The sequence below is a fragment of the Fopius arisanus genome, unplaced genomic scaffold (genome assembly GCF_000806365.1).
Source record: "Fopius arisanus strain USDA-PBARC FA_bdor unplaced genomic scaffold, ASM80636v1 scaffold00041, whole genome shotgun sequence".
Lineage (NCBI taxonomy): Eukaryota > Metazoa > Arthropoda > Insecta > Hymenoptera > Braconidae > Fopius > Fopius arisanus.
The window spans coordinates 800190-819600 of record NW_011887780.1 but is presented as its reverse complement, the minus strand read 5'-3'; the positions used below and the strand labels follow the sequence as shown (position 1 = coordinate 819600).

Below are 19411 nucleotides of genomic sequence, written 5' to 3'. Positions count from 1 at the left end.
TAAATTAGTCGATGTAAATTGTCGAGGGGTCAATGCGATCTTGTTGCACTGGAAGGCCGAATGACATGAGATGAATTAAAAGGAGAATAAAAAAAATAAAAAAAGAGGAGAAATTTATCTCGAGGGAGAAAGGGGACGGCCACGAGGAGAGATGAGGAAGGAGGTCGAGGCCGGTGGTATCCGTACGCTCAATAATCTCTCGTCATTTTTTTTTTTTTTTAAATATTTTACAAATCTTATGGCTTGTGGACACTCTTTCATTCTTGTCCCCGTTTTTGGCACGTGTCATCTACTCATCATCATCACAATGGAGATCACTAGATTGCAAATGCAACCTGACATCGGTGCCTTGAACTTTAACAACTCATTTATTCACTTTTTTTTCGCCAATATTCAATTTTACCATTTTTTATCGCCACCAGGAGATAAAGACTTTTTCTCTTTCATCTCTCTATCACTTTTCATTTTTTATTTTTTATTTACGAAATTTTCGATGGAACTCATGTTGACAGTTCATTCGCGCTCTTGGATGAGTTGCTCTTTAATTCTGTTTAATTTGTTTAACAATTGTTTTTTAATTAATTATATTGTTTTTTTAATAAATTTTTTCTTCTGTTTTGGATATTCAAGGTACGGAAAGCCATTTTTTTTTTCGGGGCATTCGATTTCACGGGAGGTTGAATGTTCATAATTTATTCGCCAATATTTATTGATGGATTTGTTATTTATTTTTTAATATATTAGGTGTTACATAATTCATTTGTTTATAGAATATTTCAGAGTTTTTTCAGTCAAATGTTTTGAAAATGTCTGAAATCTCTGATTTTTCAATAATTACTCCGTGAAAATAATTACTAATCAAAGAAATTAATGAAAAATGTCACTAAGAAAAATTACCGTCAAATTACCCCCAAAAAAAATAATAAAAATAAAATTGTCACTTTACTTTATTTTAAAAAATTGCATTAAAATCTAAAATCCAAGAATTCTCTTTCTCCTAATTCAATAAATAATTTCGCTCATTGTTTATTATTAAAAAAACCATTAAAAAATTATATCAAAACAATTTCTAAAAATCCAATCACAAAAATTAAAAAAATTACTAATTAATTATCAAAATTTTCCGGATAAAATCCCGAATTAACCCAAAACCAAAAATAAATCGAATAATTAAACAATAGTTTACAACAATCGGCTAAAACAAATCGAAATAATTTCCGTAAATTTTCGAATTCAATTAAATTTCATTAAAAAAATTCCCCTCGCAGTGAATTACGAATTATTCCAAAGATTGTATTACCAAAGATCAGGGGATACCATAAATCAACAATGACAATAATATTAATAGTGATAATAAATAATAAATATTAATAACCGATTTATTTAAATTTGGAAAAAATGAGAAATTGAAAATTTACCTTCGAGACTGCAGTTGAGCTGATAGGCATTACCAATAATTGGTAGAGCTGATGGAAATGGTACATTTCGTAAACAATGTAAAAATCTTGCTCTTTTTATAAACAATCCAATAATCACTGAAATTAATCCGATGGACAATGCCAAAGTGACCCACGAGCCCATGTGTAAAACACTTCCAGTCTCTCCCATTTTAATTTTATCACTCACAGTTTTTTCCCTAATTGAAAAAAATCTCAATCGCCTTCATCCCAGCATTATCCCCCACTAATCAACAATAATAACAATTATTATTAACTAATTAATCACAAAACCGAAGACATAACGAAGTCGACTTGTCACTGCACTGAGTTTTTCGGAAATATCTCGGAATCTAAGAGAGATAGCGCATTTGTTATCATGACCTTTTCTGCAGAGTGTAATAAGACCTACAAAAAATGTATAAACAAAATTTCGCTATCTCCCCTAGATCCCGAGATATTCCTCAAAAACTTGATATACAGCGACGAGGTGAAGGATAACTACTCAATCCAGCAAACACATGAGTTATCGGGGAATATCTCAAAATGTAAGACAGATAGAAAAATTTGTATTGGACCTTTTTTTCAGGTGGTATTCTTCTCTTGAAAAAAGCTTATACAAAAAATTATCGTATCTCCTCTGGGTTCCGAGATATTCACAAAAAACTCACCGAAGAGTTGAATGAATGCTCAAAAAATCTCCTTTTCCCACTAGACTCAATTTATTTAAATAAATAACGAAAATTAATTACTTGTCATCATGTGTAACTATTTAATTATCCTCATGTTCACTCACAAATCGATTAATTATAAACAGATTGTACAATTAAATAATATTTATAACATTTAGTTTGAATTTCTGTTTTTTTTTTGCGTTTCGATTGGAGAAATGATTTTTTAAAGCTGTTGCATACACAGACGATTTGCATTTGCGTTGTGCATATGGGAAGACGATTCCCTTATATACTTGGTGAATCTACCCCCGGAAAGTTGACAGGGTCTGATAGAAGGGGACACGTGGAGCAGGAGAAGAGTTCCATCGCTCACTCCCAGGAAAAAAAGAGGTAAAAATACAACTGTTTACGTTTTTTTTTTTTCTTTTTCCATTGATTGTTCTCGTAGTGGAGATAATGAATGAATTGATGGGCTAATTGATGTTTTGATGAGGGGGTGGGAGGTGTGACCGCCCACCGGAATCCTGGGACTGACGGAAATCAGTGGTCGAGGTCGTCTAGTCCCTCGTAGTCGTCTAGACTATTTTTTTGCTATTTTTATTTTCAATGGGATCGAGACCATTCTGCATTCAATCAATTCACCGATTTATTGGGGCATTTGCGCCCCGGGATTCCCCGAATTCAATTGTATTCGGCTAGCTCATTAATTTTCATTGCAAATCCATTTTTAGTTATTGAAGAAAAACATTTTTTATTTTTGGGGAATTTGTTTTTAGATTTTTCAGTCTTTCGTTGGAGGAAAATGTTCGATTAGAAAATTGGGGTTTTTATATTTATTAAAAACAAATGTTTTGCACTTTTTGTTTAAATAAAAAATTGGGGTTTTTATATTTATTAAAAACAAATGTTTTGCACTTTTTGTTTAAATAATTTATGGAAAAATTGATGGAGGGAATTAATGAAATATAGAAATGATTTTTTTTTTTTCGTTGAAAGGAAATATGCGATAAAAAATCGGGGTTTTTATATTTATTAATAAGAAATGTTTTGCATTTTTTATTTAAATAATCGATGGGAAATGAATTCTGCAAATAATGAAATACACGAATAATTTTCAATTTTTCGTTAAAAGGAAATATTCGATTAAAAAATCGGATTTTTTCTATTTATCAAAAACAAATGTTTTGTATTTTTTATATAAATAATTTATAGAAAATTAATGGAAAAATTTATGGAAAAATTAATCGAGGGAATTAATGAAATATACAAATGACTTTTTATTCTTCGTTGGAAAGAAATATTCGATAAAAAATCGGGGTTTTTATATTTATTAATAACAAATGTATTGCATTCTTTATTTAAATAATCGATGGGAAATGAATTCTGCAAATAATGAAATACACAAATAATTTTCAATTTTTCGTTAAAGGGAAATATTCGATTAAAAAATCGGATTTTTTCTCTTTATCAAAAACAAATGTTTTGCATTTTTTATATAAATAATTTATGGAAAATTAATGGAGTGAATGAATGAAAAAGTTGAATACGTTTTTGAATTTTTAATCATCAGGAAATGACCAAAAACCGATTTTACTCTCGATTTATTAAAAATCGATGGGATTGTGATTTCTTTTATTCGAAGTATTTATCGATTTGCATTAAAAAATCCTTAATTGCATATTTATTTTGAAAAAGGAATTGTTTAATTCAATCGGATAGATTTATTTTCACTTGTAATGGTCCGGTGTAAACGAACTCTGGTCTAGCTTCGGGCAGAAATTCACTGGAGCCTCTCATTTCACTCTCAGAGACAGATATTTTCTCGATTCGAGGTGTTTACCCCCTCATCAACCCCTAAATTACGCCCTCTGCCCCAATTATTGTCATTATTGTCTAGACGGGATTGATTACAAAATTGATTCTTGAAAAAATCATTTGGAAAATTAACAACATTTTCTCAATAAAAACGTTAAAAAGAATTATTAATTACTTCAATTAAAACAATTTCATAATTAATCCCATAATAATTATAATCTCAAAGTAATTATTTGGAAAATCAAGAATTTCAAACATTTCCTGAAAAATCAATTTGCGATTCAAATTATTCTCAATTAATTACTAAATAATATTAATTACTAAATAATAAAATTGACAACTTCAACATTTTATCAATAAAAACGATAAAAAAAATTAATTCCGTTTCTTCCACTGCCACACGCATAATCATTACTTCAATTAAAACAATTCCATAATTAATCCCATAATAATAATAATCTCAACAGAATTATTATTAAAAATCAAGAATTTCAATATTTTCTTGAAAAATCAATTTACGATTGAAATTATTCTAATTACTTCTAATTACTAAATAATATATTATATTCCTTAAATTTTAATATTTTCGTTACCTTCACTAATAACAATAACAATCAACATACAATTGACATTATTATTATTATTTAACACAATATTATAATTATAATCTCGAGTGAAAAAAATGGAAAAAGTAAAATTTTGTAAAACGTTTTCTATAAACATTTAATAAAATTAATAAAATTCATTGTATTTTGTTTATTAATTGTTGATAATTGTTAATTTATTGTTCAAAGATTGAATTTTTCGAAGAGATAATGGGGTTGAGGGGGCGGTGGGAGGGGTGGCGGCGGGAGAGGGGGAGTGATGATGGAATAATAATTATGAAATTTTACTGATATAAATTAATTCTGTTGTATTTTTTATATTTTTTATTTTTTGTTAGTGCAAATTTATTGAGTGAGAGAATGATCTTGATGTCTCGTATCGGTGTCGTAATACTGTCTTGAAAAAGGAATAAATGAAAATAAAACGCCTTGGAATAATGGATCTCCCCGAAACGCCACGTGCGCGACCTCATGTCGAGTGCATTTTATCGCACGTGCAATATATTTTTTGTTTAACTAAAAAAACGATAATCGATAAAAAAAACTATGACAACACGATCCACTGGGAATTTTCCCTGTGGAAAAACAAATACACTGAGACAAACAGTCACTCGATAAATAGAGGGTAATTAATGCAATTATTTGTGTATAAACAATTTCAGTCAATAATTAACTGTTATTAATTGTTATTTATTTAGCAATTGTGTTTCTTACTCCATTTTTTTAAATTAAATTCATGAACTCCTGTCAATCGAATTTATTTAGGACATGTGAATAAATATTTTTGTATTTAATTTATAATGTTTAAATAAATTTTGTGTTTTGAATATGAAAATATTTATTTACCTGCATTAAATAAATTTATCGGATAGGAGTTCGTTGTTCATTAGAAATATTAGAAGTGAAAATTTTCAGTTTTTTTTTTCATTCTCCTTTTTTTGAGGTTTCAATTATTTATTTAATTAATTCATTTTCCCGTTCATTATCTCTCTCGTTATCATGAGCTAAGAATTTTTTTTTTATCATTAATTTTTATTTCACCTTTCGCACTGAATTCTAATGATATAAATAATTGAATAATTTTATAATTTTCTTTTTGCCGGTGGATTAAGGAAAATTCGTGCGTATTTTATGCGTTAAATCCGCGGACTGCGCAAATCGTCATTTTAATTTTACACTGTGTACATTTTTTATTCTCCCTGAGGATCTTACATAATATATTGTTGAGAACAGGTTCTCGAGTGCAATGTGTGCTCTGCTAATTTTTTTCACAATTTTTTTTTTCATTTCGCAATTCCACAATTTTTTTTTTGTTAAATTCCCTAAAATTTGAATTTTCCACAAAAAAAAATTTCTATTGACAACTGTAAGCAACTGATAAAGTTAATTCAAATAATCCAAACGATAATAATAATAATGTATTTTAAATAATTTAAATTGTAGCAACAATAAATAATTTAGTGGATTAATTAATTAATTAATGTAATTGATTTTTAACTGTGGGTGTGAAGAAAAAATTGTAGACATTTGATATTATTTTCTGAATGACTACTCCCACAAGGAAGATCAATTGAATAGTTAATTAATTACGTGACGGCGTAATGAGGTAATGGGTAATTGAATTTAATGAAAAATCCGTGATGGAAGTGCGAGAATAATTAGTGAACGGGCGATAATCACCTCTCGAAAATCATGAGAATGAAAATGTTGAGTGGCTATTCCTGTGGAAAAGGTCACAAAATTCATAAATTGTTTATCGAAACCAGAATTTTGCATTACGATACGAGTCTTTATTAATGACGTGTGTCATTATGATGAAGAGCTCGAAGAATAATTATTTCTAGTCTCTACGGAGATGAGGAATTTCTATTGAAATAATTGTACTGCAGAGGATCAGGAACATTACTATTTTTCTAAATTTACAACTTCTTTTTGGAGAATTAATTAATAAAATTGCGACTCTCGATTTTTTTCGATTTTTGTTTAGAGTCGATTAAACAATTCAATACGATATTTTTATATAATTGTGATTTTAGATCACGTGTTCGGTGAGTTTGTACTTGAAAATTGAAGACATGAGTATTTGCGAAGATAAGGGAATTATTAGCGATTTTATTTAAACAAATTAGCGTTTGTCGAAAGGTGACACGTGAAATTTGACACATTATCGACGATAATTCGTGATCGAGTCGATGGAATTCGGAATTTCGAAGTGCATTGTAAAGAGCTCATTGAGATCTTCAAAATGATATACAATATGTTATGATGACTTATGTTAAATACAGCATTAATTAGCAATCAACAAATGAACTCTAAAGTGTGGCGTGCCATTGAAAAATAGAAAAAATTAAATAAATGTACAAAAACAACGGAAAATCAGATGCAAATCATGGCATTTCAAAGATCGAAAAATTCTGGTATATATCTGGAAATGGTATATAAATATCCATTATTTATTGACTTTAAAAATATAAAAAAAATGAACCGAATTTGAAATTTCGGTAAAACATGAAAATCACATTTCCACGTTCAAAACGCGATAACTCCATAAAAAATGGTGTTAATTCTACAATTCCCATATTTTCTTGTAGCTTATTCAATAAGCTTTCAAATGAGTACCCAATGTATCGCCTCAGCTTGATAAGAGTAGGAAAATTATCCCCAAAACCTAGGAAAAAGAGTGAATTAGGAAATCAGGAAATGTATTTAAAGTTCTGTAAAAAGTGATAAACAACTATATTTTCTAATTATTTAATACCACAGTGATGTAAAACTATTGTATCAAACCCGTTCCTCAAATTCACGTTCATTCAATGTCCCATGACGAGTGAATTTTCAATCAATTGTATTTACAGTTCACGTAACAACGTAAGGCACATGTTACAGAATTTTTGTGTTTCGCAGGTTCAGTTCCAGTTTCTTAACACCATAATTGTATAATTTTTTCACTCGGGAGAGCTCCTTGCGAGATAATACCGACGAGGATTTTCCACACAGATAATTATTTAATTGAAAAACTCAGTGAATTTTCCATACAATTCTCTCAAAATATTCATATTCTGTTTTAAAAATAATTTCTATTTCAAAATGCTATTGACTCTTCAAAGGATTATACCGAATTTTTTTCCATTGAACACTTCAATAAAAATTCAGATTTTCTATGAATTTTCCACTGTAACAATAATTATTCGAATATCGTGCATAAAAAATTGCGTAGAGAAGAATAATTTCCGCCAATTAAATGAATTATCACCAAATAAAATTATCTGAGACGAATAATAATTTAAATATAAATTTACCGTAGAGATTTTAAGCACTGAGTTTATCTTCTTGACAGAAATAATTGTTCTACTCTACGCAATAGAATATTTGACCTCTTATCCTGCCTTATGGTAATAACAATATTAATATGATAATATTACTCATGATAAGAGAATATGACGACACAATAATGAATTCCATCAAAAATATAAATGTTATAAACGATTGATAATGCTCAGATGAATGCTATCAACATGTGTTAAATAGTTTTAGTAATAGTTATTGTCTCATATAAAAAATCATTGATGCCAATGAAAATTGTTCTTCTTCTACGATATACATGACTCCACAGCTTTTTTCACAGCATCTCTTGCGTAGGGAATATAAGATAATGAGTACCAAGTCATTGCCAAGGACTGAATTATTATAAACAGGAGCGCAAGACCTGCCCTCTCCAACTGAAAAATAATAATTTTGTATAATTCATAATTATTTTGAATTAATTATTAATTCATTGAGTCTACAGAGGGACAAATTCATCGAAGAGTTCTAATGTTTAAATAATTATAAATAATTCAATGATTGAATTTTTTTTTCATTCATCTTCTGCCCTAATCCCCAGGTTTTTAAATAAAAATCTTGAAATTGTAACGAGAAATAATGTCCAATCTTGAATTATAAAAATTATTCAAGTTTTTTTGCTGGTTTTTTCGAAGGAATTTATCCTATTAAATTTGAGAATCACTCACTCCAATGGCTGCGTACAAAGTCATTGCAATGGACACGAAGACTAAAGCTGTTGCGATAATTCGAGTTGCTGCGAACATTTTTTTCAGTTGATTGACTGGTCCCATGAGAAAGCACGTGCTGAAATCAGAAGATGAGAGAAATAGTCATTAGTTTTTAAATTATTTAAATGTTCTTCGATAAGTGAGTGGATTGATCTCTCAGGAGAATTTATTCCCGGGATAATTTACCTTGCCAGGGAGACGATGTTCCCTATGGTGTAGAACACAGCGAAAACTTTGAGTCCTTTGTGGAGGAAAAGGGCGAACGAACCGAGGAAGGAGAGGAGAATTCCCACGATAAAACATATTGCAAAACCCTTTATTCGTGTTGACCAGCTGAGAGTCGTCTCGTCCATCACCTGATGATCAATTGTTAATTAATTAAGAGTTGAGAATATTTTTTCTACTTGCTAACGATTGATAGAGCACTGCACTCATTTTTTTATTGATATTCTCTTTCCTTTTGGAAAATATTTTAAATTCTCGGATGAATTAAAAAATAATTGCTGTCTCTTTCAGGAATTTATCAATTAATTAGTTTTTCTTCAAGTCTGGAACTTACGATGAAATCAGTCTCACCCTAGCAGCATAAACAAAGATTAATTTATTCAGATTAATTAATTCCCTTTAACTAATTACGAATTAATTGCATTAAGAAAAATTGAAGAATCTCCAGAATAAATTGAAATTTCTTCCGATATTTTCTGGTAACTCGATAATTACTTGGATCAATAAAAAATTGTCAATTATTTCATAAACAATTTTTTAATTACATTCTTCAATTTTCGGTTTCGCAAGTTTTTATTAAAAAACGATTTTATTTAATAAACCATGGATTTATGATGAAAACATCAGAGGACTTTTTTGTAGCTAATTAAATTTCTGATAGGAAGTATCTCTGACATTTTTTCCTGACATTAATAATTCTCGAGATAAACCGGTATTTGAAGAAATGACAAATTGTCTTTACGACTTGGATTGCGGAATTTTTTTTATTAAAACAAAATCATTGGAATAAAAAAAATATTCTCACCTGACTCATGATTCCACTCTCCTCATCACACTGCTCCTGACCACTCAAGGCTCTCCTGAGTTTATCCATTTTAAGAAAAGAAAACCTCCAAAATCCCCAACCGTTGTCACCTGTCACAAAGATCACGACATTAACGCCCTATTATTCCGACAAACTGATAACAACCTCGAGTAATTAGCAATAGTCAAATGAAAAATCGAAAAATCACTTGCTCAATCGTTTCTTCAATTTTCTGATAAAATCTGCATGGAGAATTCATAAAAAATCAATCTGAAATCAAGAAAAAATAATGAAAACTGTCAATTATTATTGGCTCAATTGTTCGAGTAATAATTGAAAATCAATTAACCTGCTCACCTCAGTGTTGCTTGGATCAACTGAACATTCGGATTCAAATGCGTCACTAGAAATCGTGAAACATCGACAGCTGGATGATGACTACAAATATTTAATTGACAACCGCAACGTGGATTCTAACGAGTGACTAAATCACTGGGAGAACTTCAATTCGTTGGTTATGGATTGAAGTAACTCAAGGGGCACAAAAATAAAATAAATGTTAATACAATTTTTATCTTCAGGGTGTACATCAACTTTCAATGATAAACTGGAGATAATTAACGTGAAGTTAGCTGCAGTACATTTTTTGGAGGATTCACTCCACTAATAAAATTTCGTGTGCAGTTTTTATTTTTGTCAGAAAGTTTATTGTTTATTCCTGTCATTTGCTGAAGATTGTGGGATTTTTATTGAAGGCTAATGGATAATGAACTTGAGTCTCAAATCAGTGACATAATCGGATGTTCTGACGATTTATTTATATTCATTCTATTTTTTATCCATTTTGGAGTGGATAGAGTATAAATAAATTATTTGAAATTAATTTCTAATCTCGTGGGGTTGGAATTATCATTCAATTATTTATTGTAAATGTTTGATTGTTAAAATGGGGAATAGTGAAACTGGTGAGGAGTTGGGTTAGACTTTTTAATTGTTCATCTTGTTGTGGATATTTATTATTTGATTATAAATATTATATTTTGTTATGAGGAGAATTCCCACGAATTTTTCAATGTTTAATTATTAAAGATTCATTTAAAGTCGTAATTAACGTAATTATCTCCTGGAGAACTTGAATTGTTGGAATTGAAAATGAATAAAAAATTTTAATTGTTTCTTATCGCGAAGGTGATGGAATAATTAATAAATAAAAGATGAAAATTTTTATGAATTTAGTATTTCAAAGACGTAATTCTTCAGTCGATGAATTTCCAGAGAATCTCCAGTAGATTTTACTCGATGAAAGTCCATAAACAATACTGAATGACTCCCTTGTTAATCATTATCTTTATTTCTATAAATTCTGGTCACTTTATTACCCGATAAGATCAATCCATTGATTTAATTAATGAACGAGTTCATTACTCTTCGAGATGAAATAATTTTCCTGATTTCAAATAATTCCCAGAGATTAATGCAGTCAAAAAATCCCCAGTGAATATTCCCACCACCAAAAACATCACATCACTAATAATTTAAATTAATTAATCAACTAATTTCATGTACTCATTTATTTTACACAAAGAAGAGCTAATAAAATAATAAAAACCGTGATTTCAATCTTCACCAACAAATTGTCAAGACAATATCAGAAAATTGAATCAATGTTTCAATTGAGAATTAAAAATATCTAATCAACAAAAATCTATCGAAATAAAATAATTCCGGATTATTTTGCGGAATTAAATAGAATTATCATTACCAGGACTACGAATAAATGACTAATTACAAAAAAATAGATTATTTCCAGATGCCAGAGACTCTGGAATTGTTGTACCACGCAAAATCATGGGCAGTTGATGACCTGAGGTTGTAATGAACAGGTGCTTTGGCAGCTAGTCTGTACCTAACATTTCCACCTCGATTCTGGGATAATGATTGAGGTTCACTGGCTGTAGCCCTTGCCCAGGGTGCTCTCTTGCTGTTTAGATGATTCTGGTGCAGCTGGAGAGCGATGGATTCATTGATCTTAGGTAGAGACTGAGCTGCACTGATTCCAGTTTGATTCCTCTGATGGAGAGCCTCAGCCCTTGCCAGGAGCCTCTTCTCCGTGACTGTGGAGATACCTTTGGGCATCAGGAGATCGGATTTTGGCCATTGGAGGAGAGGAGGATTGTATCTGGTTGAGGGATAATAATTCTGGGGATTTACACTCTTCAATTTTGAATTCTGATGCTTCGGGTTGATCTCGTTTTTCACCTCCTCGGGGATTTTTCCCCCTGGATCCTTTCCAAGGTCGAGGGTCAGTCGCCTGGGGGCTGGGGATTGACGGAAATTTCGAGTGCTCCACGGCAGGGGATGGCTCAAGCTCGAACTCGAGGAGAACGTGTGCGACACTCCGGGTTGATACATTTTTGGGCCTCAGGTCCTATTTTATTGTGAATTGATGCACTTCTCCTGAGATTTTGGGAGTCATCGGAGTCCTGGGGGGATTTTTAAACAGAAATATGGGTTTTGGAATTGAAATTTTTTGATTGAAATTTAAATTTAGGTAACACGTGAATTTTTTGTTAGAACCAATCGGAAAAATAATTGATAAACAAATTAATTTCTGTCTTTCATATTTATCTTCTTGTTCGGGTTAGTTTTTACTTTTAGTTAATTTTTGCTTAATAATTAATGTAGATTCGTGGAGATTGATACGAATTGTAAAATTATTTCGGTAGTCAGTGACTTAATGGGATTTGTTTGAAATATTTATGTCCACTTGTGAATTTATTATTGTTATTGTAATTATAATTGAGTTGTTGGTCCTCATTAAGGGTATGAAATATGAATTTTATCAATTTGTCGACTTGAAAGTCACGAGTTTAGAGCGATGAAGTTCAAGGTTTTTCCTTCAGACTCACCAGTCATTTTCCAAACGATTTTCACCTTCTCAATCACCAATTTTCTCCTAACAATTATAAATGGATAATTGCAAGAACAGAAAGGCACAGAATAGTATTTAAATTTTCTCGTCATTTGTTAAATAGAAAATTAGTCAGACAGAACAATTTGTTGAAAGTGCTGTACAAGGACGTTATGCATTTTGAAATCGATCACAAATGGCTTTTTCCCTGACAGCAGAGGGCGTACGTCAATTTATAAATAAATAATGAGAAAAGTTGTGGGTATTTACAAATTATTAAAGCAGGATTTGAAGCCTTACGTTCTAGATTTTTATTTGGTGTAATGGCATCGTAAAAATAAGCAAACAAATCGGTGTGATAAATCTATTACTGATAAGAACATTTACAAATTTTCTCAATTGTGTTAATTATTTTAAATCGCGTGATAAATTGCCAATTAATTCGAAATTTCTCGTATTTAGAATTCACCGATAAAATATCCGAGTAATCGAATTGATATTGTTAATGAAAAAACAGTAGTGTCAATTAAAATAATTAATCGATCAAAATATTCACCCAAATTACTTCGAAATATTTTAAACAAATTGAGCGATTCTCTTTATTTAAAAAATAATCAACAAAGCTGAAGTAATTGATGTCATGAATTGCCCAATTCGATTCTACAAATGCATTAGATGAATACTTAAACTCAATGGATTTATAATACAATTACTACTCCATTAAAATAAACAATCTCATAATAGTGACTCAATCGTTATCCAATTTTCTACCTAATGATTTTTAGAAGTGAGATCTTCCAAGAAGACGAGTCGAAAAATAATCTCCACGCAGAAACGGAAAAAATTCCACGTAATCTCAATAAAAAATTTAATTCCTTTCAATCAGTGTCAAAAAATTCAATTCAATTGAATCTAATTACCAAAAAATATCATATATATCATTGTCAAAAATTTTTCGACTCACTCCCCTCCTCTGTCCCCTCCGCGAAGTAATAAATAATAATCTATAATTAATCAATAAATTGTACTGAATAATCTCATTGGATCCATCTAAATGGTAACGAGCAGACATCGAATATCTTACTAATTGTCATAAATAATTATTTACAGAGTACGTGTACCGAGAATAGCTATACCCGAATTAGTATAAAATTATGAAAATACAGGGAACATCTTGAGAAAAATAACTTCATTCCTAAATACTAAAACGTGTCATTTATTCAATAATTTCCCTGTACTAGTTCAGTATTTCTATGGCAAAATCTTTTAGTACTGATACTTTATCAATTCAATTTATTTATCATGTGAAAGTTACTTTCCTTCTTCGTAATTCATTAGAGAATAAATTAATCGAAAATTCAATTTTCTTTAGCATTAGGCGTTGTTTCACTGAAGCTTATCCTTCCTAATTTGGCGTTTCACTACTTTTCATTATTCTTATCATTAATAACACTTTTTCGCGAGTATAATTCAGTGGTGACATGAGGATACGAGATAAATCACGAGAAAGTGCAATTTCAAGAGTTTCTGGAGAAAAAAAATTCGATTTTAAATTGATTAATGGACATTTCTTCGGTAATTAGCCAAAACCATTGGCTAATCGTCAGAAAATCAGTTTAATGACTCGAAAATTTATTTAATCGTTGAATTTCGTTTGATTTATCTCCCGTCATCCACATTTTCCCCTCGAAATTCAGCTTTTGCACAAAGATAAATATTATCACTTTTGCTGGAGAGTATAGAAGCGTTACATCGAATAATTAATGATTTCGTTAAGACTTGGTTCTATCATCTTTCGTTAATAGTTTTTCGTAATTCCTATCTAGAATAAAAAAAAAATCACAGGTGCAGTGAAAAAAAGTGAAAAAGTTATAGAACAATTCGAGTATTTGTTTTATACTGATAGATAATGGATAGTGTAATCGATTTTGGTAAATTATTTTCGATTATTATCCGAATTTTTCCCTTTTTATCCCGTGCACTCATAATTTTTTATCTTGAAATAGGAAAACAATTTGAGGAAACTATCGAATGATGATAAATTCAATCGAACTGCCAATTATCGACCTAAGAAATCACTCTGATCGTTCACCAGAAAATGGTAGACGAATGCTGCTTTCTTTCGATCGAAAGTCGCTTGACTGAGACGATTCCTCTGACTCCTGTCGTCTCGACTCCTCGGGGGATCTCTAAGAAATATCGATCCAAATAATGTCGCTGAAATGATGAACAAAACATGAAAATTATTAAAATCCTTAAACAATCAAAAGCAAAATTAATACCGAAGAATTAAAAAAATTAAATTTCCACTTTTACCCAAAGTCTTGGCATCCAGATCGTTCTCCTGCGAATGATTCAATAATTCTTGTAGGAAAGAGCAGATGTAAAGGAGCACAGTTCTTCGAATGTCTGGTAATTGCATGACCAGCTGTAAAAATAAATAAGAAACCATGAATAAAATAATGACAACTTGAAACAATGACAAATAAAAATTCATAATTCTCATCAATTGATTTTTTAAAAGAATAATTTCAATTAACAAACCTGTTTACACTGTAAATAACTGGTAGCAGCACTCAAGCACAAGCTGTGAAGATTGTACGGAACCAGTGGCTCAGCAGTAGATTCCAGGAGTAAAAGAAGTGCCTCAGCAACAGAATGTACACTACCAGGCATTGGTTCCTGACTACCGAGATCCAACCAATCCCTGATGGCAATGATTTCACTGTGAAGTCCCGGTGTTTCAAACAATCCAGGTGTCTTTGTTCCATGCCTGTACAGCCTATCAACAAGTAGCCAGATCTCCTTAGGTACAGGATAAGGCTCACCAGAAGGATTTTTATTATTCTCCAGCTCCACGAGTCTTCCAACAGACAATTCCCTGATTGGCACAGGAATATGCACCAGAGCTTCCATCGAGGATCCAAAGCAACTTCTCTCGTACGTTCCAGTGACTGTTATAAATATATCCTTTCCACCCTCCAAATGCAGCACTAAAATATCATAAAGCTTGTCCTCCCCGGAATTCAACTTGCATGCCACTTTTTTCTCAACGTAAACCTCCAATTTAATGTCACATTTCTCACCAGGCTTTATAAATCCAGTGTACGGCTCGATGTGCAGCCAATCCTTGCAGTAATTAGTGTCATCCAATTTCTTGATAAATTCAAACTGCACTGGCACCTGTCCAGTATTTGCTATAATCAATTCTTTACTGCTTGGCTCGAGAAACTTGAGAATATCAAAAATAATCTCTGTCGTGTCCACCATCACTTGTGGTAGAAATTCATTCTCCAATTTATCGAGTTTCTTCATGACTTCTTCATGAATTTTTCTGTACTTCGTCATATCAATTACTCTTACTTGAGAATCAAAAATAGCTGATACTGGTTTGTGGTCTGAAATTCGGAGATCAGGATGACTTCTGTATTTTATCGATGTTATTGACTCGCCCTTCCATAGCACACGATCACACCAAGCAGGAGCTCTCCCTTTTTCGGATGAATCCCAGTTATCAGTACCTGGATCATACTTGTAGGTGGGCTTGAATGTGATCTCAGCCTCGTGAAAGCCCAGGAAGACACGACCGAGTTTCTTCTGCTGATGCAGCTGATCCAAGGTGAGAACAGGATTGAGATTATTCGATGTGATGTACTGTTTCGCCGTTGTTGCATCCATTTCAGTGATTCTGTAATTGAGATCACCCAGCCAGTAGATCTGGTCGTGATCCTTGAATGATTTCGGTGGTACGAGGGACGTGAAGGAGAGGCGAGAGCATATATCCGCGTAATCCTGATTTCTCCTCTCGAATTCTTCGCAGTGAGCAGCAAGATGTGCATTGACAAAGCAAATCGATGTACTATGGATGGAGCAGCTCACAGCAACACCGCCCTTATTCCCAAGTTTTCCCATTATTCCAGTCCCCACAGTGTCCACGCAGACATTTTTTATGAACGGTACGTGCACCTCCTGAGCAAAAACAATGAGCATCATCCCCACTAGACGAACTAGTGCTATCTGCTTGTACTTTCCCTTAGGGTGAAGGGATTTTGTCACCATTTGTCGCCATTCCTCCTCTCGTGGTGTGTCATTAAATAAAAATGCCTCTTTACTGAGATCCAGCTCTTGGAAACCAACTGCGTATAAATCTGGAGGCACTCTGTCGCTGCTCAGCCACTCCTCGATGGACACGTTACTCGGGGGCTGTCCGTTGACGTTCCAGGTACCTATGAAGACTCTGTAAGTCTCGGTGTACGTGTAGTCGTCCTCTTTGCACGCCATTTGATAACGCACCACTGATTCTCGAGCTGCTACTGGTGTTTTTCCTGACGCGATATTCCGACGGGGCACCACTAGGTCTGGAGACTCCAGATCTACCAGAGGGTCTACGATATCTGGACCGTCGCCTGAGGCATTCTCCAGGGCTCTGGTGCTTCCTGAAATTTTTAATTCTCAAATTCCATTCATTTATTTGATCTATTCCTTCGATCCCTTTATTATGATTCGAATTTTATTAGAATAATACAAGAATCAATCCCTGGGATTTATTTTTAGTTTGAAAACATTTCACGTCAATGAATTAATTTAGAATTTATTGATTCGAAAATTTCAAATAATTTGATACCTGTTAATTTCTGAATCCACAAATAATCAGTCGTTGGATTTTTATTCTTCTGCGATACCTCGATTGCTCTGAATATTTCTGAAACAATCGAGCTTGTGCCCACACCAGGTCTCATCTCGAAGACGAGCCTCTGCTTTCTCGAGGAAACGTTTAAGTAAACATCCAATCCCTCTTGCAATTGATTACCAGTGTCAATGTCACACTTGAACTCTTGATCGATAGGCAGCACTCGTTCGATTGTTAAATCGCTGTAGACCTGGGGTGGACTCCGGGATGTCAGGAGAACCACGAGGGCGTATGTTGGCCCTTTGTTGACTAGAGCAAGGAGACGAAGGGCCTTGGCCCATCCCTGCATCAGTGAGGCCTCTATAGTAATCACTACTGTCTCCCCAGACGTAAATTTCGATTGAACTATTGACATTTGCTCCTGCATCGCCATTTTTTATTACTCGTTAAATTAATCTGTAACAAATCGATAAATATTTATCTCCATTATCAAAATGTCGTGGGCAACAATAGGATAATATTCTCTTCTCTGGGAATTCTCTCATTTTTTATCAAGACTCAGCGAATTTTGTAATATGAATGATTTTTTATTATTAATTTTGACAGTAAATAAATTTGTGAAATTAATGAAAATAAGTGAAAATAATTACATTCAGTGAAAATTTAAGAGGTTTCAATATATTTGTATGAGATAAATTTCACGCAACAGAAAAGAGAATGGATGGATAGATAAAATGAATGTGTGAAAATGTTTTCGGATATTTTGAGGGAAAAATTACCAAAGGATGTTTATTTCCGGTGATACCAGTCGCCACATTGGCATCCAAAAAATGCATTGATGACTGAAACTTCAGGCAATTCAATAATTACCAATAATGAATCACTCACTCACCTGTTTGCCCCTGACTAGGTGACGCTGTCACTCGAATAATCACTAATTAGCCATTAGTTTTCAGGGTGACGCGTAAAATCGAATTCCAATCCACAGAAAGATTTTATCATTTTTATATTTCACCTCCAACTGTATAAATATATCCGAGGGAGTTTAACCCGGAGGACCGGTCCAGAGTCCCAATTCTCGGGTGGATTATTGATATCTTTGATATTAAATTCATAACAATGAAGTCTAACCAAAATATTTAATTACATGATTGACAGGTGCGAGAGGCCGGACCCTTCAAAATGGAGAGGAGAGAAGTCAAAGTAATCGAAATAAAAAAAAAATAAAATATATCAAATCAGCGGAACTCGGCGGATAATGAGAGGAATGATCTGATCGACATATTTCTGTCATCATAAATATTGTTTATTTATTTATAAACGGTTGAGAAGCTTTAATGATTTTGAAGAGATTATTATTAGTATTATTTATTTATTATTATTATTATTTTGGTTGGATTATTATGAATCTCGTGAAGTCTTTCAAAAATCGATTTTTCTTTGGATTCGATTTTTTAGAGGGAAAGCCAAAGAGGATTGACTGAGGGAGAGGTTCAGTTCTGGGGGGGGAGTGACCCCAGCGGCATCGTAGTACTGCACCCCGAGAGAGGGAGGGTGCCACATGCAATGCTGGGGTGGCCATCAAGTCGACGGGGTGAATTTTATTTTCTGTGGTATGAATGGTTTTTGTTTTTTATTTGTTTTACTGAAATTTAGTCGACTGCAGAACGAGCGGAAGGGGGAAGACGCATCTTGTGGAATATCAAATGAAAAAAATTATTCAATATATTGGAGATATACCACTAATGATATTTTATTTTTATAATGAGCGCGTTGTCTAATTGGTAACGTGCTTGCCTACCACGCCGACGGCACGGGTTCGATCCCGCCGTCATTCAATTTTTTTTTTTAAATAATTCCAATTTTTTCTTTTCTAACTGGCTAATAAATCGAAATATTGGTTAAAAAATGAATAGCTCCTCGACGTTCATGTTCCCCTGATACTTTTTCGAAAATTTCGAATTTTCACTTTCAGTGAAAATTTCAGTGAATAGCTCCTCGATTGTCATGTTCCCCTGATACTTTTTAAAAAATTTCAAATTTTTCCCTTTCAGTGAAAATTTCAGTGAATAGCTCCTCGACATTCATGTTCCCCTGATACTTTTTCAAAAATTTCGAATTTTTCACTTTCAGTGAAAATTTCAGTGAATAGCTCCTCGAAGTTCATGTTACCCTGATACTTTTTCAAAAATTTCGAATTTTTCACTTTCAGTGAAAATTTCAGTGAATAGCTCCTCGATTGTCATGTTCCCCTGATA

At 32.4% G+C, this 19411-nt stretch overlaps 3 protein-coding genes across 8 annotated transcripts in view; all 3 read right to left on the bottom strand.

Annotated features, from left to right (window-relative positions):
- The window catches only part of LOC105266799 (cytochrome P450 4c3-like), a 6548-nt gene extending 4320 nt beyond the window's left edge, over positions 1 to 2228 (bottom strand). The window contains exons 1-2 of one of the 2 annotated variants that reach the window (XM_011305220.1): positions 2189 to 2228; positions 1419 to 1683 (exon numbers count right to left, since the gene is read on the bottom strand). In XM_011305220.1, coding sequence (XP_011303522.1) covers positions 1419 to 1608 — 190 coding nt within the window. In that variant the 5' untranslated portion in view covers positions 1609 to 1683; positions 2189 to 2228. Of the gene's footprint in view, positions 1 to 1418; positions 1684 to 2107 lie in introns of both variants that reach the window. The other variant, XM_011305219.1, reaches the window with a different exon arrangement.
- Positions 2229 to 7965: 5737 nt separating this feature from the next.
- On the bottom strand, positions 7966 to 10197 carry LOC105266798 (vesicle transport protein SFT2A). Of its 3 annotated transcripts, none has more exons than XM_011305217.1 (6): positions 9970 to 10197; positions 9821 to 9882; positions 9613 to 9722; positions 8769 to 8938; positions 8541 to 8658; positions 7966 to 8249 (listed from the first exon to the last, which is right to left on the bottom strand). In XM_011305217.1, the coding sequence occupies exons 3-6, from the start codon at positions 9679 to 9681 to the stop codon at positions 8121 to 8123; spliced, it is 486 nt and encodes a 161-aa protein (XP_011303519.1). In that variant the 5' UTR covers positions 9682 to 9722; positions 9821 to 9882; positions 9970 to 10197; the 3' UTR covers positions 7966 to 8120. The 3 variants fall into 3 exon arrangements, with proteins under 3 accessions (XP_011303519.1, XP_011303518.1, XP_011303520.1); XM_011305216.1 differs by having other exon boundaries at positions 9825 to 9882; XM_011305218.1 differs by lacking the exon at positions 9821 to 9882.
- A 3209-nt stretch (positions 10198 to 13406) lies between these two features.
- On the bottom strand, positions 13407 to 18351 carry Ocrl (Oculocerebrorenal syndrome of Lowe). 3 transcript variants are annotated; one of them, XM_011305213.1, is made up of 5 exons: positions 18046 to 18351; positions 17148 to 17609; positions 15068 to 16974; positions 14840 to 14951; positions 13407 to 14740 (listed from the first exon to the last, which is right to left on the bottom strand). In XM_011305213.1, the coding sequence occupies exons 2-5, from the start codon at positions 17584 to 17586 to the stop codon at positions 14583 to 14585; spliced, it is 2616 nt and encodes an 871-aa protein (XP_011303515.1). In that variant the 5' UTR covers positions 17587 to 17609; positions 18046 to 18351; the 3' UTR covers positions 13407 to 14582. The 3 variants fall into 3 exon arrangements, with proteins under 3 accessions (XP_011303515.1, XP_011303517.1, XP_011303516.1); XM_011305215.1 differs by having other exon boundaries at positions 15068 to 16959; XM_011305214.1 differs by lacking the exon at positions 18046 to 18351 and adding an exon at positions 17933 to 17991.
- Between the last annotated feature and the right edge of the window lie 1060 nt (positions 18352 to 19411).